At 52.9% G+C, this 12,130-nt stretch overlaps 1 protein-coding gene across 1 annotated transcript in view; it reads left to right on the top strand.

Annotated features, from left to right (window-relative positions):
• The window catches only part of Prex1 (phosphatidylinositol-3,4,5-trisphosphate dependent Rac exchange factor 1), a 155,990-nt gene that overhangs the window by 79,470 nt on the left and 64,390 nt on the right, over positions 1-12,130 (top strand). The window contains exons 4-5 of the mRNA XM_005074413.4: positions 400-504; positions 6,136-6,237. Of these exons, the coding sequence (XP_005074470.1) occupies positions 400-504; positions 6,136-6,237 (207 nt within the window). The remainder of the gene's footprint in view (positions 1-399; positions 505-6,135; positions 6,238-12,130) is intronic.

Raw genomic sequence — 12,130 nt, 5'->3', positions numbered from 1 at the left:
AGGCTGGAACAAGTCCAACTTTGGGCAACTTTGGGCTCTGGGTCATCTAGAGGTCAACAGAGGTAGCCTCCTGCTGTAACAGCTTCCTGGCATCTATTAACATCACCTTGCTGTCAGATACCGAGGCACAGGGTGTAGGTGGGTCCTCAGGTTCACAGCAGGAAATGCAGACCCAGTGTCCAGGCCCTGGTTCCCATGCTTAGTCCATGTCCTGGACCCTCATGATGTGCTGCCTACCATCCTCAGAAGGTCACCCGGGCTATTAGAGACAGTAAGGCAACTGGACACAGTCCCAAAGCAAGCTAGGGCCATGTCATCTGGAGACCCCTGCCTGTAGCCTGTGCAAGCCCCAGGGAGTCCCATCCTCCGGCCTCTCACAACTCTGCCCCTGTCTTCCAGAAGGACAAGTTCTGTGTGTACGAGGAGTACTGTAGCAACCACGAGAAGGCCCTGCGGCTGTTGGTGGAGCTCAACAAGGTCCCTGCTGTGCGTGCCTTTCTCCTGGTAAGTACCCCCACCCCATCCTCTCTGTCCATCCCCAGCCTGCCTGACCTGTCCACAGCTCGCATCTGGGGATTCCCTGGGCTGTCTACAAAAAACAGGCAGTTATTGTAACTTCTGGTCTAAAGTAATGACAAGGGATCGGAGTGGGTTCTGGGGATGGAGCTCGGGTCGACAGGCTTGTGCGCCAAGCTCTTTCACCTGTGGAGACATCTTGCGTGCCCTGCCTCCCACTTTTCGAGATAGGATCTCACTCTGTAGCTCACACTGTCATGGTTCCTGGGGTAACAGATATGTGCCACAGTGCTTGGTAAAATGTAGGCATTAATTCTGATCAGCCCTGTGACCAGCTAAAACTTCTAAGAAGACATGAGGGCACCCCCCCTCCCCCATTCTTTGCCAGCAGTAAATTTGGGGACTTCATGATGTTAAATGCCTCTCAGAGTTTGGGGCTTGAGAAGGGAGCTCATCAGGGCTCCAGTCCTGCTCTGACCTCTGAGTCCCTGTGTGTTTGGCCAGGGACACCCCACTCAATGCGGGTCTTTTTCCATGGGAATGCAGAGCTCAGCTCATGGAGTAGAGTGGTTCAGTGGGGTAACCAGGAACATGAATCAGTCTCACAGGGATCCAACCTGCACCACAGCCCATCTCTCCCCCTCTGTGCAATCCAAGCATCCTCACAGGGATCCAACCTGCACCACAGCCCATCTCTCCCCTCTGTGCAATCCAAGCATCCCCAGGCCTTTGATGCAAGCATAACATGCATTCCCTTCACTGGCGAGTGCGTACTGCCTGGCCCAGGGCCAGTGAGCAACTCTCTTTCAGGGTTGCCTCCAGTCCATTAAGCTTTGTGGCCAGTCCTTCCCCACTCCAGCCCCTGCACCTTTCAGCCTTGTGCTCATGAAACAGTCTGGGCAGAACACAGAGACAGGCAGCCACTCTGCCCTGGTGTGTGCCTTCTACTGCCACTGCCCTCTTAGTCCCCACTGTCCAGGCTCCGCCCGTGGAGGATGTCCCCTGGCAACTTGAGGGGCTCTGGGGGGCAGGAAGGTGAGCGGGACGTTGTAAAGGAAGAGTCCCCCCTCTTCCTTCCCATGCGGCCTTCCTGGTGGGCCAGGCTGCCACACCCGGCTGCCACACTCTGGCAGCAGCTGCCCGGGGGGCTGGGTAGACAGGGAGGAGTGTCGGGCGTTGCCACGTGCCATCTGTCTCCCTCCTTGCTGGCATCTCACAGCTTCTGGCCACCTGCAGAAGAGCTGTCATGGACGTTATGGGAGGTGACTGTGTTGGGAACAGACAAACCGGCTCTGTTCGAGATGGGCTGCCCACTCGCAGGGGACTCGGGGACTTTGGCTTCTCATGTCTCTGTTTTTGTGTCTGCTAAACGGTTGACTCGTGAATTTGGTCAGTGGCTCTGGGTTGACTTGTCACCTTGAGGGGACCGGTGTCGGGCAGGCACAGCAGTGGACAAGGCAGGTGTCTCTGTCCTCGGGGGGCAGTTCAATTAGGGCGTCCCAAATGATGTATTATGTAGTCATACGTCCCCTGAAGGAGACAGTGGTACTGAGGATGGCAGGGTGTGTGAGGGAAGGAAGGAGTGGCTGCTGTTTTAGTTTGGTCTTTAGGGTAACGGTATCTAAGATGCCAATGAAGCAGGACTGTGGATGTGGTGGGAGAGAGGCAGGGGTCATCACCAGGGAGGGCATTCCAGGCAGAGGAACTGAAGTGCAAAGGCCCTGTGGCAGTGTGTATTTGACACATGGCAAGAAGTCTAGAGAGAACAGAGGGATGAGCCTGAGGGGAAAAGGAGGAAGAGAAAAGGCGGAGATGAGATGGGGACAGCAGTACTGGAGGATTTCATCTCTAGAAAGAGCCCAAGACCCAAAAAACCTCTTGGAGGCGGCTCATCTGTGTGTTAAGTGCCCTCCGTGTGGTTCTGACTCTCGATCAGTGAGCTTCATCCTCAGGGAGGACATGGTGGGACTCCAGAGACTCTCTTAGTTGGGTGGGAAGCCATGGGGTTGAGCAGACATGGCCCAAATGAATTTGTGCAGGAAAGGTCCCTTGGCTTTGAAAGGTCAGAGCAAGGTTGGGCACACATCTCTTCAGGCTGCTGAACATTTACCGTACACCAGCAGCTTTAAATGAGACCATGGGGAAGCTAGAGGCTCAAAATCAAGGGATCCCAGGGCCCTGCTCCATTGGAGCGCTTCAGGGAAGCCATCCTCCCACTTCCGGCCCCACGTGGTCCTTTCTTGAGCCCTGTGTCACCTCTTCCATGACCTCCCTGCATCCTCTCCTCTTGTAAGGAGGCTTTGAATTTAGGGTCCTTGTCCCATGTAACGTCATTTTAGCCAGTCACATCTGTAGAATTCCTTTTTCTAAATAAGGTCTCATTCTGGTGTCTGGGTACATGTGGCATTTTGGGGGAACATCATTTACCCCACCACAGGGCTACAGCAATAGTCAGGCAGAGGCACTGGTGTCTGGGGACAGGGGTTGGGCGGGTGTCTCTAGAACATGAAAACCCAGTTGACAGTTCCCTTGAAGCAGAAGGCCCCAAGATGGTTCCAGGACAGGGCCTACTCTGGTTTCCTCTTCTGTCAGGATAAAATACTCTGACAGAAGCAACCTTAAAGGGGAGAAAGGATTATTTCAGCTCACAATTCCAGGGTCCAGTCCGCCATTGTGGGGATGTCAAGGATGGAGTCTGAAGCCGCTGGTCAACTAGTCACATCACATTCCCTGTCAAGAGCAGAGAGGGAACACATGTGTGCAGGCTGAGCACCCAGATCACGTCCTCGCCTCTTACACGGTCGAGGACACAACTCAGGGAATGGTGCCCCCATATGGGGCTGGGTCTCTCCACATCAGTTAGCATAGCCGAGACAATTCCCCACAGACATGCCCACAGGCCAGTCTGATCTAGACAGTCGCTCATTGAGACCACCTTCCCAGGTAATCGTAGTCTGTGTCACGTTGACAATTAAAAGTAAGTATTGTAGTACGCCAACATTTGGCTGTCTAGAGTAGCTTTGTCCTCTGATGGTGAGGGCTGGGCTGGGAGCAGGTGAGTAGGAATGCCATTGTAGATGAGAGGCAAGGCATGCAGGGAGCCTGGAGCCTGGAGTGCAGGGAAGGGGCCGGGCGGAGGAGGGGACTGCAGTCTCTGCAGTCAAGGCTCTATAATGCCATGGTTTAAGCATGATCTACACCGGGGAAGTGAGTGTGGCCAGCACAGAGGGCTAGGATGGTCCACGGGGTGACGCTCATCTGAGGGTCATGTGCATGTGGGTTTTGAGGAATTCTGTCCCCAGGCCCCAGAGAGGCAGGAGAGAGGTGAATGCAGCCTGTGCATTTGCTTGCTTTTCTTTGAAATGAGAGTAAAAAGAGAGCTGGGTGTAGCGCAATTAATGCTTGTCCAGCATGCACTAAGCCACGGGTTCCATGCCTAGCACCACATACACGGGGCATATCGTTGCATACCTGTAATCCCAGGACTCAGGAGATGGAGGCAGGAAGATTAGAAATTCAAGGTCATGTTTTCCTACACAATGAGTTCACAGGTAGCCTGGGGTACATGAGACCCTGCCTGGATTTTGGAGCTTTAGGAAAGGTGGTGACTGTGGCCATCCTGTTTGAGTCTGAAGGCTTTTGGCCATTCCCTGCCAGGCTCCTGGGCTTCTGGAGACTTCTCTCTCCTCTTCAGCTCTCTGTTCTCCTTTGCCTGGAGCTGACATCACCCAGGCAGCTTGTGGTGAGCACTGGCTTAGAGGACAAAGGCCCGAGTGTGCTCAGTGTGGGGTCTGGCATCACCCAACTGTCACAGCCAGGACCTCTCGTTTGTGCGGGGACAGATACAGAGGCTGAGGCCATGTAGGCAGCCCCAGCCAGGACCCAGGGTGCAGAAGTGTGCTCCTCCAGGAAGAGAGTCTGCAATGATGCCCAGAGGGCAGTTGGACATCCCTGGTACTCAGGCTAACTCTGGGTGCCACGGCTTCCCATGGGAAATAAGTGATAGCCAGTACACTTGTTCCTGAGGCTGCATATGTGTATCTCTAGAACATGCTGGGATCATAGGAACCATAGGTGGGAGTCTTGGTTCCTGAGGGTCTGTCTGCAGAGGGGGAATGCTGAGGTGTTGGTGATTCCATCCTTCCTTAGTTTGCTGCCTCAGTTATGTTATATACACTATACACTGAGTTCTCTTGGGGGAGCCCCTGAAAGGGGGAGGACATTGCCTGTGACATGGAATAAATAAATGGCCTACTGTGTTAGCACTAGGTGGAGGGAGTCTGGAGAGGGACTGAGGAGATAGTAAAGTAAGCCAGGACCTGCATTTGACCCCTGAACCTGTGAGAAGCCAGGTGTGGTTTGCACACCTGTGAGAAGCCAGGTGTGGTTGTGCACACCTGTGAGAAGCCAGGTGTGGTTGTGCACACCTGTGATCCCAGCACTGGGGAGGCAGAGACAGGAGGATCCCCGAGGGTCAATGGGCAGCCAGCCTAACCAAATCAGTGAGAAACCTTGTCTCAAAGGTGGAAGCCATGTGTGATGGTATACACCTTTAATCCTAGCACTCGGGAGGCAGGGGCAGAGGCAAGTGGATCTCCGTGAGTTCAAGGCCAGCCTGGTCTACAGAGTGAGCTCCAGATGAGTCAGGGTTACATAGTGAGACCCTGTCTGAAAAATAAGTAAGTAAATAAATACAATAGAAGTTGACAATTTCAAACTGACTTCTGGCCTCAATACACACATTCAATAGAATGCACACCTGTAACCCCATCTGTGGCTAACTAGTTCTGGAGTTATGGGCTGGACACCCCAAACATCAATGTCTGAGCCATGACTTGAGATAGTAACAGGTTCCAGTTCTTGGCTGGTTGGAGATCAGGCTCTGGGCTATTGTCACATATGCAGATGGTGATTTTCTTTTTTAAATTATTGCTGGGGCAGGAGAAGGCTTTGTGGGCTGGATCCAGAATGAGCAGAGAGAGGCAAGGGTGCTGTGTGGGGGCAGGGCTGCTCCTGATTGTGGTGGCATCAAGTTGATCATTCTGGACTAAGCTGGGTGTGTGCCTGAGTTCTGGTAACCATTGTAGAGTCCTGGTTCTGGACTCTACCTGCTTAGAAGCATTCCCAAGCCACCCCCATAATCCCTCTTCACAGGTAAGATTCCCAGTTTCTGGCTTGGTGCACTTCCATGTTCCATCTTAGCTGCTGAGGTACTGAGTGTGGTGCGGCCTTATGAAGCAACATGTGAATGCAGCATGAGTGACATTAGGCCCAGGCCACACTGCCAGACTTGTTCAAGACGTCTGCAGGGAAGCCAGGCGTGGTGGCTCACAACACCTTTCATCCCAGCACTCAGGAGGCAGAGGCAGGTGGTTTTCTGTGAGCTAAAGGCCAGCCTGGTCTACAGAGTGAGTTCCAGGACAGCCAGATCTGTTAGACAGATAAACTCTTGAAAAACAAAGCAAAAAACCCCCAACTCCTTCAGGGTTCTAGAATTGGTGCCGCTCCTAGCATTGCTGAGCTGCCTCCTGAGTACCTATCTGTGCAATGTTCAGAGAGTTCCCATGTTGTCCTTGGCCCATGTTAATGACTTAATGACTGTCTCATGTCCTTCTGTAGAGCTGCATGCTTCTGGGAGGCCGGAAGACCACAGACATCCCTCTGGAGGGTTACCTGCTGTCCCCCATCCAGAGGATCTGCAAGTACCCACTTCTGCTAAAGGTGAGACTCCTTGGCCTTGTACCCAGGTAAAAGTGACAGGCCCTGCTAGGCCCACCAACAAGAGAAGCGGTTAATTTTAAGGAGTTGTGGCATCTAGTGGCAGAGCTGGCACCGGGCCAGGCTGGACCTACACCAGCCCCTGTCTCTTTCTTTGCTGTTCTCTGGGCTTCCACAACTCACGTCATCTCTGTTGAGGCAGCAGATGGCTATAGGCATCTGGACTCACACCCTGTCAAGTTTAAAGTCAGTAGGAGGCAGTGAGCTTCTCTCTTGGAGTTCTGATGGACAGCCTGAGAGTCATTCCGGCTGTGGCCAGCCATCTGTGGCTAAGGGAGTGGAATATTCCAAATGGATTGGATTTGAGTCATGTGATTTGGCATTAACCAATCACAGGAAACTTTGGCTTGGACCACTGATATCTCCCAACCTGCTTTGACCATTGCATTTCCTTTGAGTCTGTCCCTAGCCACCGGGTAGTGTTGTGCTCTGATGGGCTGAGATGGGCCCTGTCTTAGTTATGGTTTCTATTGCTTCGAAGAAACACCATGGCCAAAAAGCAAGTCGGGGAAGAAAGGGTTTATTAGGCTTACACTTTCACATTGCTGATAATCACTGAAGGAAGTCAGGACGGGAACTCTAGCAGGGCAGGATCCTGGAGGCAGGAGCTGATGCAAAGGCTACCGGGGTGTGCTGCTTACTGGCTTGCTCAACCTGTCTTTGTTATAGAACCCAGGACCACCAGCCTAGGGATGGCACCACTGCCCATGGGCTGTGCCCTCCCCCATTGAAGACTAATTGAAAAAATGCCTTACAGCTGGATCTCATGGCGGCATTTCCTCAACTGAGGCTCCTTCCTCTCTGATGACCTTGTGTCAAGTTGACACACAAAACCAGTCAGTAGAGGCCCCCACGTTCTGCTCTGCTCCAATGGTAGAGCTGGACTGTGTTCTGATTGGCTGAGATTTGGGTCAGGTGCTCTCTTTCTGAACCAATTACCCTTTACTCAGACTTGAACCTTAAGCCAGTTACTGGAACCCATATACCACAGCTCCAAGGAGGGACAGACAGGCTGGCACCAAAATCGGGCTCTTTCTGGAGGGCATGGAATGACTTGGCACGGCCATTCATACACCTGCTGTCATCTTCCCCGCTAGCCACCTTGGTCAGCCCTGAGCCGAGCAGTCCAGGGCAGAACCGACTAGACGGCTCCGTCCTCAGCTTCAAAGTCGACAGTTGGGCAGGTTCCAAGCTACATGAATGGCTCAGTCCCCATCTGCTGCTTGGTCCTGCTCTCCTCGCAAATGACGGCTGTTGCCCAATGCCGATCCTGGCTGTGTCCTGAGACCTGTCTCAAAGCTGGTTCTTGGGCTCCCTGCTGCCAGACTAATCTCACTGCAGGTGCCTTATTCATGAAATGGGAGCCACCTATGTCCTTGTTCTGTAAACTGGAGGGTGCTCGGGAGATCTTGACCTTCACTTTGTGCTGGAGAAGGTGGGTGAACTTAAGCATCTGAGGTGACAAGACTGGAGCAGTGCTGGGGTCATGATTCGTGTGTGTGTGTGTGTGTGTGTGTGTGTGTGTGTGTGAGAGAGAGAGAGAGAGAGAGAGAGAGTGAGTGTGTGTGTGTGTGAGAGAGAGAGAGAGAGAGAGAGAGAGAGAGAGAGAGAGAGAGAGAGAGAGAGAGAGAGAGAGAGAGAGAGAGAGAGTGAGTGTGTGTGTGAGTGAGTGAGTGTGTGTTGGGCTGTGATGTGATGCCAAAGACCAACCTCAGATATTTTCTTCAGGAGCCATCTACCTGTTTTTGAGATACTGTCTTTTGGGGACCTTGGGTGTTCTGTTGGGCTAGGCTGGCTGACTATTGGACTCCAGGAACCTACCTGCCTCTCTCCGCTTCCCCAGTGCTGTGATTACAATCATGTGTCACCACACCTAGCTCTTGTGTAAGTGCTGAAGATCGAACTCAGGACCGAGCCATCTCCCCAGCCCAGGACACTGTGCTCTAACACAAGAAGCTGTGGTAGTGGTGCTCGGCTCTCCCTGTGCCTCCTGCAGCCCGCAGCTGCTTGTGCCTCTGAGGGAGGCCAGTGGCAGCTCAGCCTGTGCCCTCCTGTGACTTCAGTGACCACACAGGCAGTGGACGGTCTGGGCTCAGGAGCTGCAAGTGGAACCAGACACAAGAAAAGACAGCCTCTTGTTTGCATTCACTCTAGCTCTTAGTGCTCAGTCAGACATACGCTGTGGGATTTAGAGAGATGATTGGTGAGACCAGGGCTTGCTGGCCAGACCCAGCAAGATAAGTTGGCTTGTACAATTCATGAGCTCAGAATGGGGCTTGCGCTTTTGCAGCGCTTTTCAGCCAGAGTAAAAACCACCCCCTCCAAGCCCCCAGACACACTGGAGTGTGCTGGAGGATCTGGTGCTGCTGGCGGAGCCTGGCTGTGTGCTCTCTGGCCGTCAGGCACCTTACTAGTCCTGCCTTAGTTCTGGGCTTTGTAGCCGTGGCTAGCTGTGTCTGAGTGGCAGCTGCGCAGTTAGCCCCGCTCTCGAGTAAGTCATGCCACTTCTTATGCCTCAGTTTCTTCTTTGAGACACAGAGCTGGTGGCAGTACTGAATCTGAATTTGTTATGAAGTGCCCTGTAGCTTGGAGGAGAGGGCAGATGAGGCCATGGGGCACAGAGAAAGGGAAATGGCTGCCCCAGACCCCCTGAGCCACTCTGACCAGTCTCATTTTAGAGTCTTAACCCTGGCTCCAAAGTGGTGTGTCTGTTAAAGGAGCATGTTTGCGAGCTAAGTCACCGAGTGCTTGAGGGTGAAGTCTGCAGTCCTTGTCAGTTCCCTAAATGGGGCCTGAGAACATTGATGCCTTCATGGCTCAGTGACTAGTTTATTTTGCTGGGTTCTCATCCTTGAACATCTGACCCTTGAGGGAAAACTCGCACCTGCAGCCCCAGAGCCGAGTCGAACTGTTAACCCCTTGGTTTCTGGGTCTTGACCAAGTCTGGGGCCATAGGAGCTTGTAGAGAAGTAGGTTTTGTGATCTGTGTCAATAACTGGGGAGGAAAGACCTGTGTGACCTGTTGCCTTTTTCTCTAGGGCTTGGGGTTTAGTCCCTCAGGGTTTCTGTCCCAGGAAGATGGAGGCAGCTGGGGCAAACTGCTGGCTGCCTCTGCAGGAAGCACCCACAGGAAGTGGTGGCAGTCTGGCCTTGCCCTCTTGACAGCTGTGCATACTGCTGCGGCTCTCCTCTCCCCAGCTGTGTGTATTGGGAGCCTGGAGGCTGCTGGGGGCCAGCCAGCAGGCCCTGAGATTCCCGTGGGGACAAGCATGCTCCCTGGTAGACAACTACTCAGTGTCCCTGCCTTGGCGCCCGCCACTGGAACATTTGTATAAGCAAGTAGCAGGGGCTGAGGGCCTTTTACACCCTCCGTGGGGGGGGGGGGGCTCCTTTGCTCACAGTTTCCAGGCCATTCTAAAAGATGACCCTATGTGCGCAACAGCTGACTCCAACCCCAGCCTGTCCCCTCAGCCGTGCAAACATGCACCCACAGATGTCTTCAGTTCTGTGAGCCTCCTTGTTCCCACTGAACTTCCAATGGTGGAGGCTGCAGGGTTGGGGAGCCTGGGGTGGGGGAGGAATAGGCAAGAGTGAAAGGCTTTTGGGAACAGCCCCAAAAGCTGAACTTGAGCACTGCCTAAGAATAGCCAGAACATTCTATTTTGGCTCTTCAGCCTGGGCTCAGGATAGACAGTTGGCATTTTCAGGCTTTATTGAGTTTTCCATCAATGTTTCCAGGGAGATGATTCAGAGCTGGGTGATGCCTCGATACGTAGCAAGCAGGTCCCTAGGGGGAACCAGCTGATGCCCGCTCTCTAGATTGCACCTGGCTCTTGCTGTGGCCCTGCTATGTCCTGTCTGCAGACATGACCCCGGGTCCACAGCTGGAACAACACACTCTAACCTGGGTCTTGAGTCTTCCACATCTTGGTGGGTCTACAAGGACCTTGGGGTGTCATGGGATGAGCAGGAGGTCCTAGGTGGCCAAGAGGGACCTCGGCCACTACTAGTTCCTTGTGTCCTTTGGTCCCCGACCTCTGTGTGTGGGTGCCACTGGCTCATTGCCCTGTCTCTCTCGTGTGTTGTCCTTATCCACTGTGACTAACAAAAAGAATTACAAGTCTATTCAAAGCCACCAAAACTCACAGCAAGCCTGTAGTGTTTCTGTCACCCTACAAGGAAGCCCTGTCCTCTAAGCAGTGTGTGCCCATTTCCTTTCTACCCTCCTCCTCTGTCTCTAGATTCACCTTTTCTGGATACTTCTTACAAATGGAGTTCATAAATCTTATCCTGTCTTGACTTTTTTCACTTGGCATTGCATGCTTTATGTTGTGGCCTGGGCTCATATGTCATTCCCTTTTCATGGCTGACTAGTATTCCCCTGTAAGCTGGGCTAGCCTTATTGTTCATTCATTGTCTGGCGGACATTTAGGAGTGACACTGCTATGACCATCCACACGGCTCTTAACACACACACACCCTGGTTCTCCACATGCTGGCTCTAATCTTCTCCAGAATGGCTTCCCTCCCAGCCTACCTCCTGGCTCTATTCCAGGAATCAGCAACTGGAGGTTTCTCAGGCCAAACCTTGGCTTATCTATGGCCCCTGCTTTCCCTCACTCCACCCCAGCTGGTGAAGAAGAGCTGTTGGCTCTGCCATGGAGCCTGCCCAGGGCTGGCTGCTTGTTGACTCCTGCACTCTGCCTCTCCTGAGGCTGCCACAGCTCCAGCAGGCCTCCCTGCCTTCACCTCGAACCCCTGCTGCTTGCCTTAGCTACCATCCCTCCTACACTGAAGGTAACTTCCTGTGTTCTCATACAGCATCTTCCCCAGGCATGCCCAGATCACCTTTCCAGGGTCTTGCTTCTAGCTGTGTGACCAGGGAGTTTGCTGGGCCTCTCTGTGTTTGCTTCCCCAATGGGGACGGTGCTTACAACCCTGGTTTTCTGTGTGGATTAGACAGTGTGTGAGAGACTTGTGTTGACACCCCGAGTGTGCTGTAGTGACGCCCAGGTGGGGGTATTTTCTGACAGTGCCATGGAGGAGACTGGTGTGGGCTTCCCCCCCCCCCCAGTTCCTGCTAGATGTCTCTTTGAGATGTGACTGAAGTACTGTGCCTCAGCTTCACATTGTTGGTAGTGTTTAGTTACAGTTACTGTAAAGAGGGTAGATGAAGAGACTAGGAGGGACCCCCAAGATCCTTCAGATTGACACAAGGTCTGCTTCAACCCTAATTACACACTTACTTTGACGTGTGTTTATCTCAGCCTCTTAGAGTTGAGCTGTCTTTGTCCTTAGATTGAAAGGCCACATTTGCAGTCTGATCTGATGATATTACCCTAGCTCATTTGCTTTCTGCTGATTGTGTGTATTGACAGGAACTCTCTCTGTCAGTCTGTCTTTGTGTGTGTCTGTGTATGTGCGTGTCCACGCATGCCTTTGTCTCTCCTGGGAACTGAACCCAGACTTCCATATGCCAGATAAGCACCTGATCACTGAACTACACCCCACCTTCTTATTTTGAGACAGGGTCTCAGTAAGTTGTCCAGGTTGACCTTGAACTCTCTACCCCCCTTCCTCAACCTTCCCAGTAGCTGGGGCCATTGTGGCCTGCATTTCTTTGTCTGGTCATCCCCTGCTGTCCTTTTCTTCCCATCTCTCTCTAGGATGCTTTTCATGCTGGGGTTGGGAGTCAGTCCCCTTTGTTTCCTGTTCCCCCTTTTCTCCTGCTGCAGCTGTCACTGTCATCGGGAAGTTTTCCTGTTGGCTTTGGAGCACTGTAGTGCTTGGGACTGTTGTCACCTTTGCAGTGGCTTCATTGGAAAGCCCGACTGAT

Source organism: Mesocricetus auratus, unplaced genomic scaffold, assembly GCF_017639785.1.
Source record: "Mesocricetus auratus isolate SY011 unplaced genomic scaffold, BCM_Maur_2.0 Super-Scaffold_100028, whole genome shotgun sequence".
Lineage (NCBI taxonomy): Eukaryota > Metazoa > Chordata > Mammalia > Rodentia > Cricetidae > Mesocricetus > Mesocricetus auratus.
The sequence above is the reverse complement of the archived record's forward strand: the minus strand, read 5'-3'. Positions and strand labels throughout refer to the sequence as shown.